Source organism: Cygnus atratus, chromosome 1, assembly GCF_013377495.2.
Source record: "Cygnus atratus isolate AKBS03 ecotype Queensland, Australia chromosome 1, CAtr_DNAZoo_HiC_assembly, whole genome shotgun sequence".
Taxonomy (NCBI): domain Eukaryota; kingdom Metazoa; phylum Chordata; class Aves; order Anseriformes; family Anatidae; genus Cygnus; species Cygnus atratus.
Window position 1 is genome coordinate 21730890 of NC_066362.1, and position 23408 is coordinate 21754297.

Below are 23408 nucleotides of genomic sequence, written 5' to 3' on the forward strand. Positions count from 1 at the left end.
AGTATCTTGAGAGGTGTAACAGTGCCCTCCGCAACCCTCGTATCCAAGGTAATGACAAGCCATGAAAAATGGAAGGTGGCCATAATGCTATTAGTGTATTCTGAGCCAGAGAAACATACGAAACCCACCTAAATATAAGAAACATGCATATTTCCAATTATCTGAAAATTCATATCCAAGTAAGAAACAATATTGAGCTCCAGATATCACTTACAGGATTAATAATACTATTTAAAAACATTATAAATATGTTGGCTGTGACCAGAATTGCCAATCTGGAAGCTACTCATGGGCATAACAAATCACTGCATATGACTCAGTAATTTCCATACCAGAAGGAACATTTAAAAATAAATGCATTAATGAAACCAAATAATATTCATCTTTTAGAAGACATCAACTCTTTTTTAAAAGACTCCAAATTATAACTATCTTGCCACTTCTTGCTTGACTTGTTCCACAACAACCCCAACCACATTCCATTTCTGTAGTGAATCCAGCTATTGATTTTCCGGCACCTGATCTCATTAGACTTTAACTCAAAGCCACCTAAAAAACACACAGTTATATAATTTCCACTATTCCTATCACAGATTCTAACATTGATGCTGTTATTACCAGTCCATGTGATCCACACGGGTTTTCTACTGCAAAGAGTTTGTAAAACATGCTGGTATTCTTATTAGTGTAGCAATCATTCCGGTTCTTCTCCATTTTCTCATTGATGTGCCTCAAAGAAAACACACACATGGCAGATTTTGGAGAGCCATTATCTTTGTTTACTTTGCTGAAGAGTGCAACAAGAACTTTGTCATCTGAGGGAGAATCCGTAGTTTGTCTTTGCCGAGCCATGCTCTCAGCCAGCTCTTCTCCTGGGCTAGTGATGTAAGCAGCATGACAGTGATCGTAGGCACCATCATCATCTTTGCAACCCAAGTCCATTTCAAAGTAGGAGTAATAGTGGGCATCATCTTTGCACAGACGTGCAATTAGTGTGCGGTTATTGACAGGCTGTTTCTCTTGCTGATTAAAAATAAAATAAACATAATTTTTATCCTCAAAGACTGTGACAAATTGTTGTGTGCTTGATGAGTGATATGCTGACTTAACAGCTGCAGAGTCTGTATACATTTCAAAAATGTCTTTCCCATCTCTGCTGTAGAGCTGCCGAGTGCTAATTATTATCCCATTGTCATTTGGTCCATTCCCCTTCCCAACAAACAGCACTCGGTCATTGTTCAAGGAAGTGATCAATCCCACTGTTGATACGTTCTCATCGTTGCTTGCTACAAAGGACTTCTCCCCACTACTGTCCACATAATACTTAACATTGGTAATATCTTCTAAATCCCTGATGGCACAAATTCCCTTAAAAAGGCTTCCACACACCACAATTGTTTTATCTGCCTTGTCCAGCAACAATAATTTGTTGTAATTGTCGGTCAGTACTGCTTCTTTACATTGATTTTCATCAATGGGAGGTGTGCACTTTTTGTTGTCCTTTCTTGGACCTGTTTCTACATGATTCATTTTAGTCAGTTTTTCTGTGAGCTGATACAGAGCATTTACCACTCCCAAATAGACTATCCCAGTGTCATTGTCCACTGTTAGGTGATTTAGCTCCGTGGTACTCTGAAAAAAATTCAGTTCCTCATTTCTGGATAAGGTGACGCAAAAGCAGCTCAAAATGCTCAGTGTCCAGATCCATAAAGCCATTTCTATGCAATACCTAAAAAAGAAAAAGAAAACAAAACCATTAAAACTGAAAAATAAAATGTACATGAAATTCACCAATGTGAAGGTTTTTTTCTTTAATGACTTCAGACAAATACACTCATCCTTATGCATATGTAGACGTCATAAAGATTATGGAAAGCCTCAAATCTTGTTAATTGCCTAGCAATTTAGTATGTTGGGGAAGGATGAAATAAGGTCATATGTCTAAGTGATTATCATACAACCAATTAGATAATCAATTCTCTGCTAAAGCACAATGAGGTCAATAGACAATTTGAAACGACATGCCAAGAAGTGATAGTGCTTTCCCATTTCATAATGTGAGCATTGTTGATTACTGAGATTTTAAAAATAAGCTGGATGACCCTAGTGTTTCAGGTAGAGTGGAAGACTTTACATACAAGAGGCTGAGACATCTGGTGTTGCAGGACTTTCCTGATGAAGGAAAAAGTCCTTCCACTGACTACAGGTAAGTCTGGATCCATCTGTCGATGCTCTTTGAGAAGGTGTTACACTAATCCTTTGTCAGTGTAAAGTTGGAAGTTGGTAGAGCCCTTCGTATGCAACGTTGCCTTTGATTGCTGGTATACATTACAGTCCGACACTTCAATTCACTTTAGCACTGCAACTTAATGGTTTTAAATCTGTCTTAAGAACATCACTTAGAGTTTTATATGTTTAAGATACTTTTATGTGTGTGTGTCCCCCATCTACCCCCATCTCGCAATTTCTCCTTCCAAGAAGATTGCCTGGCCGTTTGCAATTAAACGAGGACTTTCCGAGACTTCTAAGAAGGGGCCTAATTTTAACCTCAAGAGCTAAATGAGGAGGCAAGTCCAAACTGGCTTCCTAAGCACTGAACATTTTTTCTATGTTTTCTGCAAGTGTTTCGTTCTGAGAGCATAAAACAGAAGGCTTGGACACACAGATGTTTTGGGGGAAAGATAAATAGCATTTGAAGGAAATACTGAAAAACAAGTATAATCCACAGTATGTTTATTTTCAAAGTAAGTCATGAGACACCATAGTCTGATGAGGAAGGAACCTGTAAAATTACATGGAATATAAAGTTAAATCTGAAAATATTTGGAACTGTAAATAGACCTGAAAAAATAAAACCCCACAAAAGAGAAGAGAAACATTAAAAAAAAATAACCTAGCAGAGGAAAGTCTGCTAGGAGGAGGAAAATAGCCGAAAATGCCAAAACAAGGAACTGAGAGGAAAAAAAACACCAATAAAAATAACAATGAAGGAACCACCCTCCTGTGCCAGCTACAACTTCTGTTTTGGCAGCAGCAACAGACCATAGCGTGATGTTAATCATAAATAACTGGGCTGCAAATGTTTGAGTAGGGAGGGAAGAACTTTTATTTTGAGAACAAGGCATCTGCCAGGTCCCCAAACCACCCTGGTATCACGAACCACCCTGCCTTCTGGCACTGACTGCATTTTGCCCCTCTTTGAAGAAAATGTGCATGTAATGGTGAGATCAAATTTTCTAAGAGTACAGTGCTTCTCATTTCTAACACCCCAAAACCTACTAAATGTAGCTCAGGATAATAATAATGACAAAATAACAGGCTAACTTCAATCTTACTTTGCTAGAGCTCTTATCACATACCGGACTGAATAGTTGACTGCAAAAAGGGGTCAAAGAAGAGCCGACACATTACCAACAGCACAAGTCCAACTTCTAATGATAGGTTGACCTCATATGACAGTGACCAGGAAAAGCCTATAAATTATACACCGTTCTTGAGACACACAGACTTCAGCACACACCTTGCAAGGTAATGAAGTCTTGGACTTCTCTGCAACAACCTTAGACCTGCTCTAAGGAGCTCAGAATGAATTCTGCTCTTATTTGTAAGAAACTCCTATTTCTTACTGCTCCCAAGGACCTCAATTTTCCAAACAAGCTTTGGCCCCAGCTTATATCTCCGCAGCTAAATGGTATGTCATAATGCATGTCATCTAGTTTCAAACATTGTCCCTGACATTCATCTGCAATGAAATAATAATAATAAAAAAACCAGCTTGACACACTGCGTCAATGATGTTTCACAACAATTTTATCATTCCACTATCTATTGTGCAAGGATCAAATGCAAAAAAAAATCAGATTCATTTGTTCATGTTTTTCCCACAAGGTAATTATTGTCATCACTGATCGCAATCAAAAAGCCATAAATAGCTCTGCTTATAAAATACGCCTCAAATGAATGGATAGTAATATACTGTACCTTAAATTCTGGGCTTGGTTCACCCTCATGTCTATGTATTTCAGTGGATTAAAAAAATGTAACGAAAGAGCAGAATGCATCTCTTTAATTCTAATTGTACTGCAGGTACTGAATTGTAATGCAGTTATTACAAATGGATTGTTTAACAGCAGTCATTAATCTGGATCTCTCCCTTCTGCCATGTTTTGTCCACTCATGGCACCCAGCTAATGACACAGAGGCAGCACTTGCATTGCACTTGCCTTTGTCCTAAAAGGAGAACAAAGGCAAAAAAGAAAAAAGAAAAAGAAAAAAAAGAAAAAAAAGAAAAAAAAGAAAAAAAAAGAAAAAAAAGAAAAAGAAGAGAGAGAAAGAAAAAAAAGAAAAAAAAAGAGAGAGAAAGAGAGAAAGATACTTCTAGGAGTAATTCATCTCCCTGTACAAAAATGGCTAACACTTCTTCCCTACTATTTTCTGCCTTGTTTACTTCAGATTTAAAATATGAATGACAAGGACAGTCTCTTACTAATCAGATTCCAGACACTAGCCAGCAGAAGACCATTCCAATTTCATTTGGGTCTACAAAGCGAGTATCATCAAGAAATTAATGATCTTCATTAGGATCTCCACCTAGGTCAATGACATTTAAATCCCATTAAAAATATTAGAAGAAAATATCTTTTGCGATGCCCGGCAAACAAATCCTATAAGGCACTAAAATCAAAATTTCGGCTTAAATTATTCAGAGCTACATGCATTCTCCATTAATTCTGCCTTTTTTTTTCTTTTTGGCATTCACTCCCTGTCGCCCTGGCGTCACGTCAAACACAACAAGATTATCTCAGACCTCCACGCAAGGCAACAGTTCTTCACGGTCTGCATGGGTTTCATTTTTCCCCCCCCTTCATCAAAGGGAATGGAAAACCAAAATTAAATAAGCTATGGGAAAGATCTGGAGCTCAATCCCCGCTCACTTCTAAAACCCCAGACTTGGGGAAGAGAAAAGCAAAGCGACTGCAGTGCTTGCTCTCACCTGCTGTTAACCTCAGGCAGTGGGAAGCGGCAGCAGGAGGACACCTGCCACGGCCAGGGCTGCCCTTAACGCAGACGCCTTACTGAGTTAGGTGCTGTGGAAACATACCTAGGAACAGTTTCCTGCTGGGAAAAGCTTCTGTTTTCAATGAACAAGTCAAGGCAACACGAAGCAAAATGAGTAAGAAAGCCAGGCTGGAGCATGGCACCTGAGACACTCAGCATGGCAAACGTATTTCCAATGGATTATTTACATAACTTTAATTACACATGAGCTCATATGGTTTACTCAAAGTCATACCCTGATCCTGTGACAGCCTGGTATACATCCTCTGACCAAAGTTTGCATTTACTTTTAAGCACTTCACAGAATCAGGATAAAAGAAGCCCAACAGAGCAGCTGATCACATCATTGCTTTCACTCTCCAAGTCCTGCCTCCACCATGCTTCATGCTCCCCACCCCTTATGATATCACTAACATAATCTCTACCACTCTGCCATCAAGATTACTTGAATTGCAAAATCATTTCCTTTTGGGATTTCTGCCTTTTTCATCAATGCCTTCCCCACCCTTCCCCCATCTCGAAATACACACTTCTGATTCACATCCCTTACAGACAACTGAAAGTGATTTCTATGAAAATGGTAGTAATAAATGGTAGTAGAAAAAATATTATAGAAGGTCTATTTTAATTAAAAAGAACGTGTGGGTAACATATAGCCCCTGCACAGCCACTCAGGACTCGACAGGTGAAAGCATTATTTGGTGAGAGGGAAAACGGGATGTCAGCAACTGAGCACTTTAAAAGAAACCCACTGAAAACAAGCACAGGCTTACAAGGAATACGAAACTCCAGAAGTGGTGTGCAGGAAACACAGAGCACCCGGGAGAACACTTCATACACGAGAAGTGCTATGAAGTGACACTGTGTAGGAATGACACAGCTACCAGCGCTCTGCCCCATTCCGAGCTAGATCAATTCTAATTTAAGTGCATGTAACTTTATGTCTTTCTACTCAAGCAAGACCAATAACCTTAAGTTAACAGTCAATTCCTCAAAAGGCATGAAGAAAGTAAGGAGCATCCATAATCCACAAGCACAAAGCGAGTTTCAAATTGACTTCCCACAACTCTCCTAAATACCCCGAAGAATTAGCACCAGCGACACACAGACCTACACGTGGAGGTTGTTTCCCTCCTCTACTCCACCTGTATACCTGAACCTGCAACTTTTCAGCCATCCCGTTACCTCTTTTCTGCCTTCAATATAACTTTAATGTTATTTCATTTCTTACGTTTATTTCAGTTGAAGTGAAAGAATACCAGGTTTTGGCTAAAATCTGAAAAACTGACAACTAAAGCAAATGGTATTTCCCAAAACAACAGGTAAAAAAGTCTTCTAGTGAAGGAATAATTTCAATGGTTTAGCTTCTGTGGTGTTTTTGCAGAGTTGTTCCTTGCTAACTGTACTATCCTGAATTAACTCTGATACCTCATCTAGCCCAAATGAAGTTTTCTTGTAATGCTGGGTCTAGAGACATGCTTCTGCCAACAGATTGGCATGCAAAACTGATATGATGGGTTTTTAGAGTAAGTGATGCGGAGAACTGTGGTTCCCACTGAAAGCTTTCCCCTAATCAGAGAGAAAAAGACCCCAAAACTGCAGCATAAAAAGATAAAAAATCCAAAGGATGTACTCAAGTGGCTTAGAGATTTTGGGAAAAGAGAAGAGGAATTAAAAGAAATTTTTCTTCTCCCTCATTTAATTAACTTTGCCTTTAGCCTCAAATAGGTTTTCCACAGACAAAAATAATTCATCTTTCATTCTTCAGCTGAAAAAAAATCAGAACAGAAATTGCAGAATGTGAGGATGGGGGATGAACAGGTTTTCAGTTAGGATTTCAAAGCTTCTGATTTCATGAGAACGTGGGCGTCCTCTCTCACAGCTACAACTTTTGTTACTGTTTCCCAAAGCCAATCAAAGATGTAGTTCACTGGTTCAGAAAAGGAATCACCTGGAAAAACACCGTGCAGGATTCAAACACATTTCCTAAGAGCAAGGCAACATGCTGGAAAGGCTCTGGAGAGAGAACTTCTTTTATAGACTATGGCTTAAGTCCAGGACTGCTTTTGTAGAACCACTGAGAAGAGCGATCGCTGTGACGGGTGGCCATCCTTCACTGCTGACGGTCGGCTGCTAGCAGATGGGACCCACGGGCTGGCGACCTGTGGGAGATCACTTTGCGGAGAATGGAAAACCAACATCTGTTTCATTAAAAGTTGTGATAGCCTGTAATGCTCAAACATAAACGGATTCATTTTCTTTCTCTCTCACTGCTTCTCAAAACACAAACTGCTAACATATAGAGAGCGTCCTTGTATGGGATAAACCATCCCACCTGCTGAAACTGGAGAAGTGGCAAAAACCAGAAAAATATTTATAATATAGATTTTATTCCTTATGCGGAAGACAAAAGTATGCTAGAGAAGACAAAATCTCATTTTTTGGAGTAATTTTCAGTAGTATAAGGTTTATTTTAATGTGTACAATAGTTATATTTGTAAGAGTCTTCTTTTAAAAGGCCTGTTGCAAGTTACAGATTTGCAAAGGAAATAATGGATATTACGCCCTCAACCCCTGTGCATTCTGCAGGCATTTTGCTGCGATTGCTGGGTAAAACAAAAGGAAGACAGACGGGAGGTTGCAGTGTTTCCTGTACCATGGCTTCATCTGGCTGGGCAAGAATGAGCTGTACTCTGGGACCCACAGAGGAGTAGATTTATCGCTCGTACCAGCAGATTCAGAGTAAGACATCAGTGACTGAGAAAACAGGAGAGTGTGCACAGGATGATGCCCCTGGGAAAGGGGCACGGGGAGGAAGATCCTTTTATCACTCTGCAGACTCTTATCTTTCAGAAGACCGGGGGTATCAGCAGTGGCTCTTGCAAAAAGAGCTCAGATAACTCACTCCTAGAGAGACCATGGACCTAAGGGGATATCGTGAGGCATCCCACAGCCTGGCCGGCTGTGACCTCAAGGGTAAAGGGACAGTTTTGATGGGATAGAGCAGTTTGACCTATACAAGGCTGCCCACACTGAATTTTAAGGACTTTTCTTGACATTCACCTACAAGGTCATCCCCCTCATTAAGCTTCTCGCAAAGTCAGAAGATGAGTTTGAAAGTCTGTACCTCCAGCCATATTACCAGAAAAAAACCTCCAAACTCCAAACCTGTCCCCTGCCTCGTGTCTCACGGTCTCCAAGGGGAGAACAAGGGAATTAAACAGGACGTGTCATGCAGCTCTAACATCTCTGGTAACTTTGGTAAATAGCACCGCCATGTACAAATGAGTCAGCAAACCAGACAGCCCCCTGCTTCCACAACATCTTCCTGTGCCAACGTGGAAAAGGTTTCTCAATTTTAGTGTTAATGAACAGCTGTGGAACACAACATGGTAGGTCCTGTATCACAAGGAGAGCACCTCTCCACCAAGGACTCTCACAGGCTCTGCACAAACTTGACACCAAGAGTTGAGTCAAACAACTTTACACAAGACAAATAGCTAGCGAATTCAAAACTTGCAATAATAATTATGTCATTAGCTTCAAGCTAAATTAATAACTCTGTTAGTAGTCTGAATCGAAACCTTTCATCCACACGCATCTGAACTCCAAAGCATTTAATATTCTGATCCAGACCCAAAGTCAGAGTGAGAGGGAGCAGGAGGAATGTGAGCCTTAATTTTTCAACTAGGAGTCACTCAAAAGAGCATTAAGAACAGCTAATGAGACTGAGAAAATGCATACTTACATATTTTGCAATCCAACTCAAGAAATTCCAATAATGTGCTGTCTCTGCAACATCAGCAGGTAATCAAACAAACAAACAAAAATCCAGAAACAATTTGCAGATTTATATGAACTCTTAGAAGCAGAGCTCTGCTACACCAAGCTGAACTCTAATGAATTCCCTGGCTTATTACAGCCAGACCTAACAGTGTTTGGATTTTGAAAATCTTTTCTACTATGGATTCTGCCATAATCCAAGGTGTTTTTTTATGTTGTTGTTGTCTGTTTGGTTGTTTTTTGGCATTTTTGGCTGCTTATAAGAATTAAAAATTCTCTAAGTGAAAGGATCTTCAAGAGTTCACAGTGCCAAGTAGCTTAAAAAAATTTCAGTGAGAAAAGCCACTGTGGAAAGATCTTCTGTAGCATTAGCTACCAGCAGTTACTGAGTATGAAATAGTCTGAGGTAGCTTATGCCAGAAAGGTCTCTCCAAATCCTAATTTTTATTACTGTATTTTTTATTACAAAGAAAAGTGTTTATATTATCACCTCAAATCCTACGGTTGCACATATATAATATGATATATTATTATAATATATATTATTCCAGTCCCACGGATGCAGTCAGGAGCATGCAAGGAAAAGGAGGATGCTGCAAGAACAGGCTACATGGCACTGCAGAAACTGGCCTTCTCAGACCACACCTCCCTTGCAGTTTGGGCTTCTGTATTTATCCCTCTATCTTTTTTCGTGTTTTCTCAGTAGAAATGAAGCACCCATTTTAATGAGGCCTCGCTTTCTCAGTTTTACAAAGATGCAGTTGATCTGCAAGAAAAGCAGCCGAGTGACGTGGTTAATAGCAAGCAGCTGACTCGGCAGGAATCTGAACCCACAGAAGCCCCTCTTTGACCTGCTTCTTGGTGTGTTTTTTGTTGTTGTTTGTTTTTAAACTGCGAGGCCTCCCGCCAACAAAACTTTAAGTTTTTATCTTATTTTCTTCAAACGTCATTGTGCACTAAGCCCGGTGATGCCCAGAACTGCCTTACGGACCAAACCACACCTGCATCAGCCTGCAGTCGGCACAGGACCACAAAGCCCCTCCGGACACCACCAAAGATGCCCACAGGCACTTATATTCTCCCTGATGCTGGCAAGAGATGAGTCGAGGTGTAAATACGCGCAGCAGCTGAGTTGCCTGAGCTTCCAGGGCTAGCGGCATCCTGCAGCCATCGCTGAGCAAGGTGGTCACAGAAGAAGGACACGAGCCAGGGACTGCGCCACACAGCCACCACTGCCAGCTCCATGCCAGCACTGTGCTATCTCAGACCCCTCCTGCAACTTGGGAAAACTTTTTGTTCTCTTTTATCTGAGGAACCAGGAGAAAATCATGGAGAGCCTAGAGCATGGGAAGGAAACACCACAGAGCTGGGGTAGCTTTAATTCACTGGCTTTCCCTGCACTAAGGGTATTATGGCTCAAGGAGAAAAATGCATTTATACTGATAGTAAAAGGACTCTGTGTCACCAGCTCCCCGCTACAACAATGGACTGCTTGTTTTCAGTGCTAAGGTCATCTTCGAGGACTGGTTTCGGACTTCCCCTGGAAGAAACAAGAAAGGAGGCGGATTTTTTTCCAGCACAGGGGAATCTGAGCATGACCATGTGGAAACAAACACAAACTATTCCAGCTCCTTCCTTGCCAGAACCAGTTCTCCCTCGTAATTAACCATTAATCCGGCACACACGCACAAATCAAATCGAAAAGCCAACGTCGCCAGCATGTGCAAAGTTTTACTTTCCCTACAACTTGCACAAACGAGGCCTGAGAGCTCACATGCAGGCAGTCCACCCGGCACTGCTCTCCTCCCCAAAACAGGAGCAGCAAACCCCACTCCGGATTTGCAGCGCAGCCAGACCGGATTGCTCAGCCCTGTCCCAGCTCAGCGGCGGCTCCAAGCTGCAGCACGTCCCCCTTGCTGACCTCAGCGTGGTGAGAGCAGATCTGCAAGCAGCCAGCACGTCCCTCGCTGCGACACAGCTGCACGGGGCTGCACGCTGACTTCCTGAGCCAAGGGGCACTTTGGCACAAGGCAGAGCCGTCATTTTTCTTTATGATATGGGTCTTAATAGAACAATCATGTATAAGCTTTAACGATAAGGCAGTATGAAATTTATAAACCCTTCAATCTATGAAATGCAAATATGGCAAGTCAGTTACTAAGCCCTACGCAACCAGGTCCTTTCCCCTAATCCCTCCCCTCCCTTGACAGTGATGGCTGCATGATCCCCGCTCTCATTGCACTTCCATATGCTTCTGTTTCTTGTGATTTTGTTTTCCCACGTGGGTGGAACAGGTTTCCACACTCTCCATTTTAATGCAGTTGTCTGGCCATGCCAGGGATTTATCCAGGAAATTCTGGCAGGTGGGCCAGACCCTCTGCGAGAACTGGAAGCTGTGAGCCACGCCAAACGGAGCACAGCGACGTATATCGCACTCAGGCGGCTGATAGCGCAAGCCATGAAGAGAGACAAGCAGAGGAGGATGGGTGAAATTCTCGAAATAGAAAGTTTATTGAATGTTAGGAGCCAAGAAACACATAGCTGAGGAATGGAGGCTTTTCCTGGCTTCTGCTGCTGGAGATAAATCGCAGGGTTTTGTCTGGTTTGTCTTTCTTTCAATTCTTTAAACTTTCATTTGGACTATTTGTATGTCCATAGCGGTGTTGCTCATTTTGATTGCTCTGAGATTGAAGTTTTTCTTCTCTGCCCTTCAAATTAATGTTCATGTCAGTTTTTAAAAAGCTCTTTTATTTCTCTTCCTTTACACATCTTTTCACATCTTCTTACAGCTCCTCCTCCCCCCACCTTTTTCTTTTCTTCTCAGGAACAGCCTCCAAGTTTTCCTCCCCTATGGTTGCTGCTACTACAGCTTGAATACTTGTGTGGAAAGTCTCTGATGACAAAGCAAGAGGCAGAAGAAAAAGAAGGGAAAAAAAAAAAAAGAACAAGAACCTCAGGTGATTTTCAGACCTCGATGGGGAGCTCAGACATCTTCACTGCCTCATTGACTTTCTCTCTCTTTTCCAACCTTACTTGAGAACATCCCTTTTGTTTCTCAACTACATTTTCTGTTTCCCTCCTTGTGCTTTTTCAGAGGGAAGAAGAATGGAGCAAGAAGCACTTAACTTCATGACACCTGCTGATTTTACACACTGAGCCTTCACTCCAGCCTGGGGAGGAGACAGGGCACAAACCACTCGGAGAAGCAGATTTGAAGCACAGCAAGAAAGGGCACGTGGTAAATATTTGGAGAGGCTTTTAATGTACTGGGAAGGTGACTGAAAAGGAATTCACAAGACAAAAGAGGGTTTGCAGGAAATCGAATGTGCTAAAATAAATACCACGTGCAGTATAAAGGGTTAAGTACCTGATGCTTACAAATAGAGAGCAGGCTGGGTGCATCCAAGTCGCATTTGATTGCGCTTATTTATCTGTATTGGTTGTCTGCTGCCGCAGGCGAGAAAAGACAAAAGAGAATTGCAGTGTTTTGACTTGTATTTACCTTTTCCTACCTTTTTTTTTCCCTTTCTTTTTTAGACAAAGGAGGTTCAGATAAGTGACTGGAGCATCCCTGGGTCTAACAGAACAGCACCGGCTTGCGTGGATCCAATCTGCCCAGACAGACACTGCACGCACTTCTTCCATGTTTCTATTCATTACATTTTGCTCTAAATTTATATAGCCAGTTAACCAGTAGCTTTCACGGACCTGACAGCAGCACCTACCTGTGCCTGTCTATTTAATGGCCTGTCAGCAGTACCATTATAAAATCCCCTTTTTATGGATGCATAACACAGTCATAAAAATGTGTTTTTCCTAGCTTCAGAATTGTCCGACACGATTTCATCTCCAGGAGCACTTTATTTCAAAAAAGCAGCATGATACAATGCGTGATGAAAATATATTACCAGCCATTTCACACTGATCCCTGTCTAACTCTTCCAAAACAGAGGTTCTTCTTGTAAGATTACCGGTCCTCAGCCACACTGAACACAAAACTATTGCCTCTGCACGGCACCTCTGCTGTGTGAGCGTGGGGCAGATGCGAATAAACCCAGCCCGTTTGCTTGGAGGGGCTCAGCACCCACCCCAGCTGGACCCGCAGATCAGTTTAGGAGGGACCAAGCTGTGTGCCTGCAGAAGGTGACCTGCTGATGAAAAGGCAGACGAGTGGCAATCCACGGCTGCCACCCACCTGTTACACATGAGGCTCCCCACCGGAGCATTTTCACCCTCCTGTGCTAATTGGAGCAAACAGAAACAGGTATCATTGAGCTCAGTGCAATTTATAGTGTCCAAGCAGGAGAAATTTATCCATATGGTGAGCCCTCCATGCTAGGGTCAGCAAATCCCCATGATGGAGGCTCTAGCAGCATTTAGGTGATGCTCAAATTGTGCATCAGACTCCACTCCACAGGGTGCATTTTTTCCTTGGAAAAGCTGCTGTGCAGTAAGCGCATGTAGGTTTTTTTTCTCCTCTGCCCTGAAAAAAACTCTAGGCCTAAGTCCCAGAATTTGTCCCCATAATTACTAGTCCCAGATTTACAATTTTATCCTGTCTCTTTAAAGGCATTCAAGAACCACAAGCCTTGTTTCTAAAGATCACAGGATGTAATTTTGGCTGCATGGATGTAAAAAGCAACAGACAAGCAAACCAGCCCTTCCACTCCTACCAATAACAACCCATGGTTTGGGGGATTTATTTATCTCTGTCTCCCGTATCTCCCAGCTGATTTTAAAACCAAGCCATTCCCAAATTGCATTTTAACCTCAAACAACTGCAAGACCCAGAAACATATCTTCAAGAAAAAAAGAAAAAAAGGGAGGGTAAAAAGAGCATAAATTGCACTGTAAATAAAACATCTGGTTTTGATTTCCTAACATTAGAGACCTAACTCTTCCTAAACGTTGGTAACTCTAAACTCTCTCTGTCTTTGATGGATGAGCTGGGCTAACCATGGTCAAATGAAGGAGTGGCATTTTTCCTGCTTCTGGCAGCACAGCGTGTCTTTAACCTATTGCTTAAATGAATGCTCCCTGTGAAAAAACCCATGATAAAGGATGCAAACCCACAAGTAAAGCCATGCAAACTGTTAACACTTTCTGACCAGACAAGCCACAGGACAAGCTGTACAGAGCATTTGCCTCATGTGCAGCCCCATCTATGGAGGTCCCACTTCCTGGCCTGAGCTGCATTTTATATTCGAACAAAGGCAAAGATATGCCCCATGAAATGCTCAATACGATCAAAGAGAAAAGAGGTCTCAACCCACGTTAATGGCTTCCCACAGACTCGTGTGTCCATGGGGACAAGGCTCCACGTGAGGCTGAGGACATCCACTCCTGAGGGTTTTAGCCTCTGCTGGTGCAGAGCATGTTTCAGTTCCAGCTGTAATAAGATGAGTTTCTTCTGCATCTTTGTTGCGTGACAGAGGCCACAGTGAGTGCCTGCTCAACAGCTGGCGGCAACATTTTTCTTCTCACTGGTAAGCATATTTGGACACTTGATTTAGTAGAGCCAATAAGGGCCAGCTACATTATATGAGGCAAATAGGGAGAAGTGTAAATCCTCCTACCTGCATGACCAGTTTCATCCCACGTGCCTAATTATTCAGACAATCTCCGAAGACTTCTTTTGGGCAGCTTTCGTCATGCATCTTCTGAGCTCTTAGGCTAAATGTTTCTTTTACGGCACTCGGTGGTGTGGTTAAAAGGTCTAATCCAAGCCTATTTCACAATGTTTGCTTTGTACAAGGGGTACGTCTGTATATATATATTTCAAATTTGAATTTACAGTGGCTACTCAATGTGTTTAGAAATTTTGTACAGTAGATAAACTCTAATTTCAAACATAGCCTGCACACTTTCTAATGGAGAGCATATACCTAGGAAATTCTTCAAACATGATCACCATGCATAAACACTTCTCCGTTTGAAACTGTTTGAAAGCAAATAAACTGGAAATTTATAGGGCTACATTAAGACACAAAGTTTACAGCACCGATGTGTATGGATAATAGCAAATATGCCCCAAAGCACAATGTCACTGAAAGGAGAACCTGCATTTCCCTGCAAAGCAGCTGAAGGACAGTCAGAATTAAAATGTTTAATATATATTAAACTTTCTGAGGAGGGGAAATAGAGATGGAAGTGCCAGGCTCTGCTCCCTGGTAACTGAATGGGATGCATGGGAATGGCACAAAGCTGTACTGGGGGTAGTTCAGACTGGATATCAGGAAAAAATTCTTTGCTATGAGGGTGCTCAAACACTGGGACAGGCTTGCCAGTGAGGTGGCTGATGCCCCGTGCCTCAGTGTTCAAGAGGCATTTGGCTAATGCCCTCAATTATATGCTGTACCTTTTGGTGAGCCCTGAAGTGGTCAGGTAGGTGGACTCAATTATCTCTGTAGGTCCCTTCCAACTATTCTATTCTGTATGTTCTGAGGCTTTTATTTGGATAACCTTATTTCCAAATAACTAGAATGCACAGCTCACAGTTGTTTCAGGAACATTTCTGATTGCTATAGCCAAAGAACGTGAGTTTTTGTCCATGCTGTGCATTTCATGAGATAAGTCATTCTATAGACTCAAGTAAAAAAGAACAATTCCGTGGGCCAGTTTACTCTGTAAAATATTCTGCCTAATCCTTGTAAAAATAAGCTTCATGCTAATCCTCCTGAAAGCAATTGGAGATGACTTTAAACATTTCTATCACTTTTTATTAGCTTTAAGCTGATCTAGTTTCTCTAATTTTCATCAGGTTTATTAGGATCTGTCCAGATATCATATTTTTATAGTTGATCTGGTTTTATATAAAACCCTCAATCTGGTACATTTTAATTTCCCAAGCAGACATCTGTCTTCATCTGCATCTTGTAAAGTACTAAGCACCTTCTTGGCCTGTAATTAATTAGAAGCAATGACCTACGCATGAGGTAGTAATAGCATCCAATTAGTGGAAATGTATGATGCTTGCAGAGGTATTATCAGTCACATCACAGTACAGAGAGATTTGCCTGTTCATGCTGCATGTCCTGGATGTGATGTACCAGCAATCTGTAGCCATGACAGAGTGCTAGCACAGTTTAAAAAATCCTGCCCCTTGGCCTTATCTTTTCAATGTGAATTTCTAAAGACATTCAGATGCTAATATTTTTGCGCATTTATGACTGCCATCAGAAACTTCGTATCTTCAAGCTTTAAATATGTTTGCCATCAAACTCATGGCTGTAAGATAACCATGGAGGTTTGTTAAACATATGAGGCTAGAACCTGCTGGACACAGGAAAGCTTTGAAGCGCTGGCAGCTCCCCTGTGGAAGAGCTTTCCCTTCCTGAACAAAGCTGGGAACCAGTCCTGGAGGCCAGAAATCCCTCTTCCCCAACTGGGGGCTGGAGTTGCAGTACAACCCAGTTCTCAACAACATACAAATTTCCAGCAGTTTTTTGCTGCACGTGTACAGAGCCTGTGGAGTCACATCAGAGGAAACTTCGCTCTCAGTCGTAAATGACCTGTGTACTCTATGATGCTTTGCAAATGTTTTGTTAATACAATCCCACAGGAAACAGCAGGAGTTGCACGTGTGTATCTGAGCAAAGTTTTGTCTCAATGCTTTCTATAGGACTTAGACAATGACAGGGAAAAGCCAGTAGGAAGCTCAAACTTACAATTCTCTGCTTGATAGGAGAAGAGCAGGCATAAATTGTAACTGACAGGGAGAAATTCAGAAATTAGTCACTGAAGTACTGAAATGTGGGGATGTCTGAGATGATGAAGATCGTTCTTTGAGTATCTCTGAAACATGTTTGCTTGCTCTGAGAATTCACTTAATTGCAATTCACCGAGGCTGTGTCTCTCCACTAGTCCTGTATCAGCATCCATAAAAAGCTGGAGTGTATTCAGGCTGAGTACGCTGCCATTTGATAGAGTTAACACGATCAGCTAGTGAACTCCGGATATTGATTCAAAGAAAGATGGCACAGAAAAGACCTGGTGCCAAAAGATGGAACCATGCTCGACAAGGGGCTGGAGCAAGCAGGCTACTCCACCAGGAGGCTGAGCAAGCTGAAGCCTCAGTGCCTCTTGAAACCTTGGTCACAGTGGCTAAGGGAAGGCCTGATGTCCACCACCGTGCCTCCAGCTCTGCTACCTCATGCAGACAGGATGGAGCCAGGACTCTGTCACTACCACCACACTGGCTTCACAGTAGCATGGTGGGAAGGATTTGCATGCAGGAAAAAGAGGATAATAAATGTTTTCAATAATAGCCTCAGGTCTGACCATAAGTGGTCATTAAAATTGGTAAGCAAGAGTGCTTCTTATGTGCATTTAGAAAGAGCTATAGCTGTGCAGAAGGGAAACTCACAAAAACTAGTCCATGTTGCCCTGTTTACATCCTGTCACCCTATGCTTCCTGCTAATTTGATGATTGAAAGCACCCCCTGTCATCAACATGCCAAGAAATTCTCATACAGTCTCATCCTACAAAAAAAATCGTCAGAAGCTTCACATTGATTTTAATGAAAGCAGAAAATGCCTCTAGAGAACAAAGACAACACATTTTTAGACTCAGCTTTCATAGATTTTCACTGCTTTTCCTATGGTGTGATATCCAGAAGGCTGTAAAAGTACACAATTACATGGTCACACTTGTTTAGGTTTTAACTTCACCCACACTTATTTGTCTCATTTGGTTTTTAAATAAGATTTTGAAATAAGGCACTTTAAGGCTTTTAAGTCAGTACTTAACATTTAGATTTGTTTAGACTGAGTATAAATATTTATTTAGACATAGTTAGGCTTATGTCAAATAAGAGTATGCAGCTAAATTGACATAATCATTCAGTAACATTAACCCAACGTGTGAATTCAGACAAGCCTTTGAAAAGTAAAAGCATTAACAGCGCACCAAGATTTGTGGAATAAGAACGAAATGAGAAGATGGTGAGAAGTCATTTACCTTTGTAATTGTCTTGAGAAATTGGCCAGCCCCTGGGACAGAACCCCGTAGTAAAACCACCCAGAGGACACAGGGATATGGAAGCTGCCAATGACTGGGAATGGGCAAAATAATTGCTTATATTTGGTGCATTGAAATAATTGATCTCCGATGCTAAGGACAGCAACAACGGTGGGATTCAAATACTCCACACATTAATGAAGTCTCTTGCTCTCTGGCAATGGGTTTAAATGTGCCTAGTCCCACTGCACAGTTCCTTCAGCAAGAGACAGTGGTTTAATATTAAAGCAGGGCAAGTGTTCAAATTGAGGAAGTAATAATTCACAGAGCAAAGCAAGGTCACCTTGCTCAGTCTCACCAATATGTAAAGTGTGCTCCCTGCCACAGGAAAAGCTACAGGAGTGGGCCAGATCCCTTGCTCCATAAAAACAACAACAACAAAAAATCCAAGGCAACTAAACCACTGATTTCAAAGGCCATTGCTCGATCTGAGTACATCTGGAAAACTGCAGTGGGTCAATTAGGTGATTAAACAAACACCTTCCCCCTCAAAAATAGCTCTGCTCAGCAGGAACATTGTTTGCTTATTTGAAGAAGTTCCTTAAATTGTAATGTCTTTTTCATATCCTTCCAGTCTAGGTCAAATCCTGAGAAGAAGCTTAGTAACTGCTGACAAAGCTGTTTGCCACATTTTGTGTTAGATGGCTTTAGATTTCTCTCTGCCAGGCACCCGAACTGCCGTGCAACAGTGTGTGCCACATCCAGGGCCACTCCTGCGGGCAAGAACAGAAACAGAGCTCTAGGAAGTGCACTGGATGTCTTACCGATGATGCAAATGTAATTTGTTATTAAGGTTTCAATTAGCTTTTAAGCAGCGCTGTGACAGGAGGAAAAATACCTGCTTGGAAGGAACAACCACTTTGGTCTAGAAGAATCAGTGGTCCTTGCCCCTTCCAGCGCTACTTCTAGGCTTCAGGGTGGAATGGCCATAAATCGGTGGGCAATGCATATGGAGAAACTTCTTAACTTCTTGTATGAGCCAGGTGTCTCTATTTTATACATCCTGGAGGATTATAATAATATTCACATACAACTCCCAGAGTGGTCTGGTTGGCCTGACAGTGTTCAGCACTTTTATTAATAACGTTTTGTTTGAACTTACTGGGACTGCTATTTGATTTATGAAGTCCTTCGCGAGCTTCGGACTGATTTGCACAAACTCACTATGATCTGCATGTAGGAATTGCTTCACCCAGCCCTGAATGAGTTGGGTGACATGATACCTATTGTCCTAGCACCACCAACCCTACCCAGTAACATCTTTTGACATATAACCTTGTCCAATTAAATAAACAAAACAATTTAGATACACAGAAGGTACTTATTAGGGCTGGATCATGGCCAGCTCACTGAAGCAGGAGCACCATTCTTTGAAAAAAGCTGTATGTCGTTTAGCAAAGTTTAATGACTGGAAGCTTTCATGAGCTTTGCATCGCATCGCGTGCGGTGATGGGACATCCACTTGTATGGCGCTCCCTTCCCACCGCAGTGGGCATCAGTTGTGAGGTCTTGCGTAACACTGTTTGTTTAAAAAGATGTTTGGAGTTAAATGGCTTTCTAACATACCTCCTTTTAGCCTCTATTTTAACTGGACCCTATTTATGTGAATCGAGAATGGCTGAATGAGGATTCAGAACTGTGATGTCACTGTTTCACCGTCTTTTTTCCTTTCATCTCAGGGAATTACCAAACCCTGCTTCTTACAGAAGGATTTCAGTTGTTTTTCACTTCTTTGCCAGGGACTTTTTTTTAATGGAAGACAAAGTAGAAAGAGAGGGGACAGTGAATAATAGGATGAGATAAGTTAGAAATAAGTCACTTCCTAATGGCTACATGACAATTACTAGAAGTACTACATTTGTACGTGGTACAGCCTTGATACCAGAGCCCAATGACAAAATTTGCCCAGTGGCAAAATGGTCTAAGCTCTTCTGTGTGGATCCGGGGACTAAAAGACACTTCCTTTATGCCTATTTAAAGTCTCATCTTTTTCCCGTATAAACATGAGATCTAGGGCATTTCTAACTCAAACAGGCTCCCAACTGATCCTGTGCCACTGTTCCCCCCTCCCAGCCACTCAAAGGTCTTCAACGTGAAAAGCTCCCTGACCTCTTCCAGAAGGAACAGGATGCTGCAAAAATGAATGAAATATTTGTGATGGCCTCATCCTCTCCGAGTGTCCTTCCAAATCCCAGCCCTCCGTTGGCCCTGTGCTGAGCGTTTTGTTCCCGACATGTTTAAAGGAGGCCTTAGCACTAGTTTGCTTACTCCGGTAAGTCACTCTTCAAATGCCTTTTTAAGCCTCCCTAAGTGCACTCAATCTTTCAAATTCAATCTGCCAGAGTTAAAGATCTCTTCTAATTTTCTTTATTAGGGCAGGACACCAGCTTTTTGAATGATGCTTCTCGTTCCTAATAAGCTCCCCGAGCACGGCGCAGATGCTCCACCTCTCCTGCTCACTCCTGGCCCTTCACCAGGCTGGTGCTGGCTGCCCCTCCACTTCCCCTGCAGCACGGCCTGGCCTCCCACCTGCCTCCAGGGCCCCAATCCTCCCTGCAACAGCCTTCCTCCTTTTACAAATCCCCCCTTCCCCTTCTTTTTTTTTTTTTTTGAATGCAAACATGCTAAAAAATAATAATGAAGTAAAATAAAAAATAATAATGAACAAAGAAAAGAAGGAAACTGCTGCACGCAGTTCCGCAGCCGCTGGGTGCAGCCGGGTGCAGGCCCTCATGCAGCTTGCCGTAACTATGAGTTTTGGGTCGCGATATCGTCCTGTCACGATGCCGAAGCAGCCATGGTAGGTATGGTGGAAGGCAGAGGGATGTGGCCCTCTTCCAAAATCTACAGTCAAAGCCACCATGCCAGTGAGTTACAGGCAACTGCTGCGGCCTTCTCCCCTGCCAAAACGCCTGTCGGCAAGAAGCTCCCCCAGACATGAGGTCAGTTTACTCACCATTGAACAACGCCGTGGTGTACGTGAACAGCTGCTGAGAGGAGGCATCCAATTGTGACTCTTGAAATGATTTCAGTAAACTTTTTATGATTTGTTTTGTTTTTTTTTCCACTCATGGTTTCGATTAATTAGACAGAAGCTGGCTTCTCAAATGAGTGGTCCTTCCCTCTCCATTTTCATATCTCAAAGAGAAGGCTATTCAAGCGGCGTAGGTACTGTTAAGATTTGGGATTCCATTCAATTAAACATCGATACAGGAGGAAAATTATCCTTTTAAGAGATTACTAACAGCACACTGGTTTCTGTTGTCCACATGGGATCCTGAAAATTGACTGGCTGCATGGAGCTTGACATTTTATACTACTTCAGCGCAGAAACGGAGCAGAATTAGGAAACAATTATTGATAAGTATGCAACTGTGGCACCATAAAAGCCCCACGGGTAGGACCAATCTAAGGGGAAAGAAATGAAAAAATAGCTTTCACATTTTTTCCTTTTTTTTCCTTGTCTGCACAGTTGGAAATTTATTCCCTGCTGTTTCATATTTCCTATACTGATTAAAAGTGTTACCTACTGCATTATTCTCTTCGAGGCCTGGATTTTCCAGGTGAAAGCATCATTAGAAACAATGAGGCTGAGGTAGAGAAATGGGGCCAAATTGAAGAATTCTTTAACTATGTAAGTAGTAAAATGTATTTTTCCACATAACGTTTTAGCCACGGCAGAAATTGCTTTTCCACATCAAAGTCGAGACACATTCAAATGAGTACAAGAACCTCAAGGATAAGTAAGACATTTACATTTTTAGGAACAAACAGACTTGTAACAAACAATGCTGGGTATTAATCCTGATCAAGACCAAAAGCTGTTTTTCTAGGAAAGATTCTCAAGATATATTTGCCCTTCTTTCCCTGCAGAGCCCTCAGGAACTGACAGAATCGACTATAGCGTATCTCAAGAGAGTTATGCATCTCAGTGCAGGAGAATATTCAGAAACCCAGCCACTTTGAGCTAAACCTCTCACTTTCTCATCTAGAAGAAACTCTTCCATAGATCATCACTTGTCTCACCACTGTTCTAGTCATTTCATAGTAATTGTGTTTTAGAGGTGATAGAAGCAGGTTGTTTCTCTGCTGGCTTGTTTCTGCCTAGTACAAGTAAGCACTAAGTATGCCATTAACTTGCTCAAAAATGTAAACAAGCTTATTTTAGTGATAATGGCAAAGGAAAATAAATACACTGGATTTAATTAATGCTGATGTTGGAAGTTGTAGTAAGAAGTCAGCACTTAAAACTTTGCTCATGCTGAGATTCCATGAACTCGCAGTTATTTTATCCTGTTTACATTATGCATTCTGGCAGAGAGGTGACCCACATAACCTTCACATTTTTGTCTTAAACTTACAGTAAAAAAAAAAAAAAACAAAAAAAAACCAAAGGGCTCAGGTAAAACATTTTTTTGACTTATGACATTCCTGCCAGCTGCATTTGTAATTAGTGGTTGCATCGAACCACCACCAATAAATACTTTTTTCTTTTCTAATGTTAAGTTTTTAAAAGTCTTGTCTAGATAAAATCTTGGGAATCAGAGTCTTCAGAAGTGCAGGAATATGCTTTTCAGTCCTGGTTTTAAAATATGAACTTTAAATAGAGACAAACAGGAAGTTAAAATAACCCACGAACTTTGCTTCTCTTCTGCGAGTCTCTTACAGAGTGCTGTATTCTTTGGACAGCACTTACGGGAACATTTCAACACCCCTTAATTTGCTGCAGTTTTACTGTCTATAAATGGGTTAAAATATGTGGCATAGCTTATAATTTTACAGCTTCTTTCAAAGAGGCATGCATGAGTTTAATTAATTGCCCTTGGAAGGAAATTGGCTAATTTATTCCATGTTAATAGTTGCATGTTGAAATAAACTATTCGAAGCCCTTTAACTGCAAAAAATGAAAGCAGCATTCCTAAGGTTTATTTGTCATACCAGAGCTGTTCTCATAACTTCTGCCTATGCATACCATTAGTTTCTGTGTGTTTTTTTTTTTCCAATGAAATTCCCCAAAATTCTGGATCTTACAGAAACTGAACTACCTTCCCCTTGTCAGGACTCAGCAGCTCTGCTCTTTTTCTCATGCTCAAGGCTGTCTGGGAACCTCAGACTAAACACTATCATATTCATCTCCCCTAGAAGCTCAATCCAGGATTTAGAGCACTTAAACACAGCAGTGGGGATCGCTGCACTTAGAAGCCAGAGCCACCTCCATTAAGAAAGAAATGCAAACCTCTGGCAGGAGGGAGTGGAAGACAGAGAACATGCTGATAACGCTGCAGTGTTTGTACAGTAGCTCTGTAGCTAGAACGCTTTTTTAGGAATTGGGAAATCTCAGGTTCAGGCTGTTGAGTGCACCCATCTGCACCCATCTCTCTAATGCTTTGCTACCAGATGTCTTTGTGCCAAAGGGGGCTCCTTGATCATCTCGTTTAAAGAACACCCAGTGCTGTACAAGAAACAGTGCTACATATAGGAACAGACAAAGGGATACCTGACTCTTAGGGCATTGATCTGGGCTCCCTGGTGCAGGACCAGCTTGTGC

General features: G+C 41.7%; 1 protein-coding gene across 1 annotated transcript in view; it reads right to left on the bottom strand.

The window, feature by feature from the left end:
* The window catches only part of PLXNB2 (plexin B2), a 259510-nt gene that overhangs the window by 77412 nt on the left and 158690 nt on the right, over positions 1 to 23408 (bottom strand). The window contains 2 exon segments of the mRNA XM_050708407.1: positions 619 to 1729; positions 7010 to 7220. Coding sequence (XP_050564364.1) covers positions 619 to 1729; positions 7010 to 7041 — 1143 coding nt within the window. The 5' untranslated portion in view covers positions 7042 to 7220.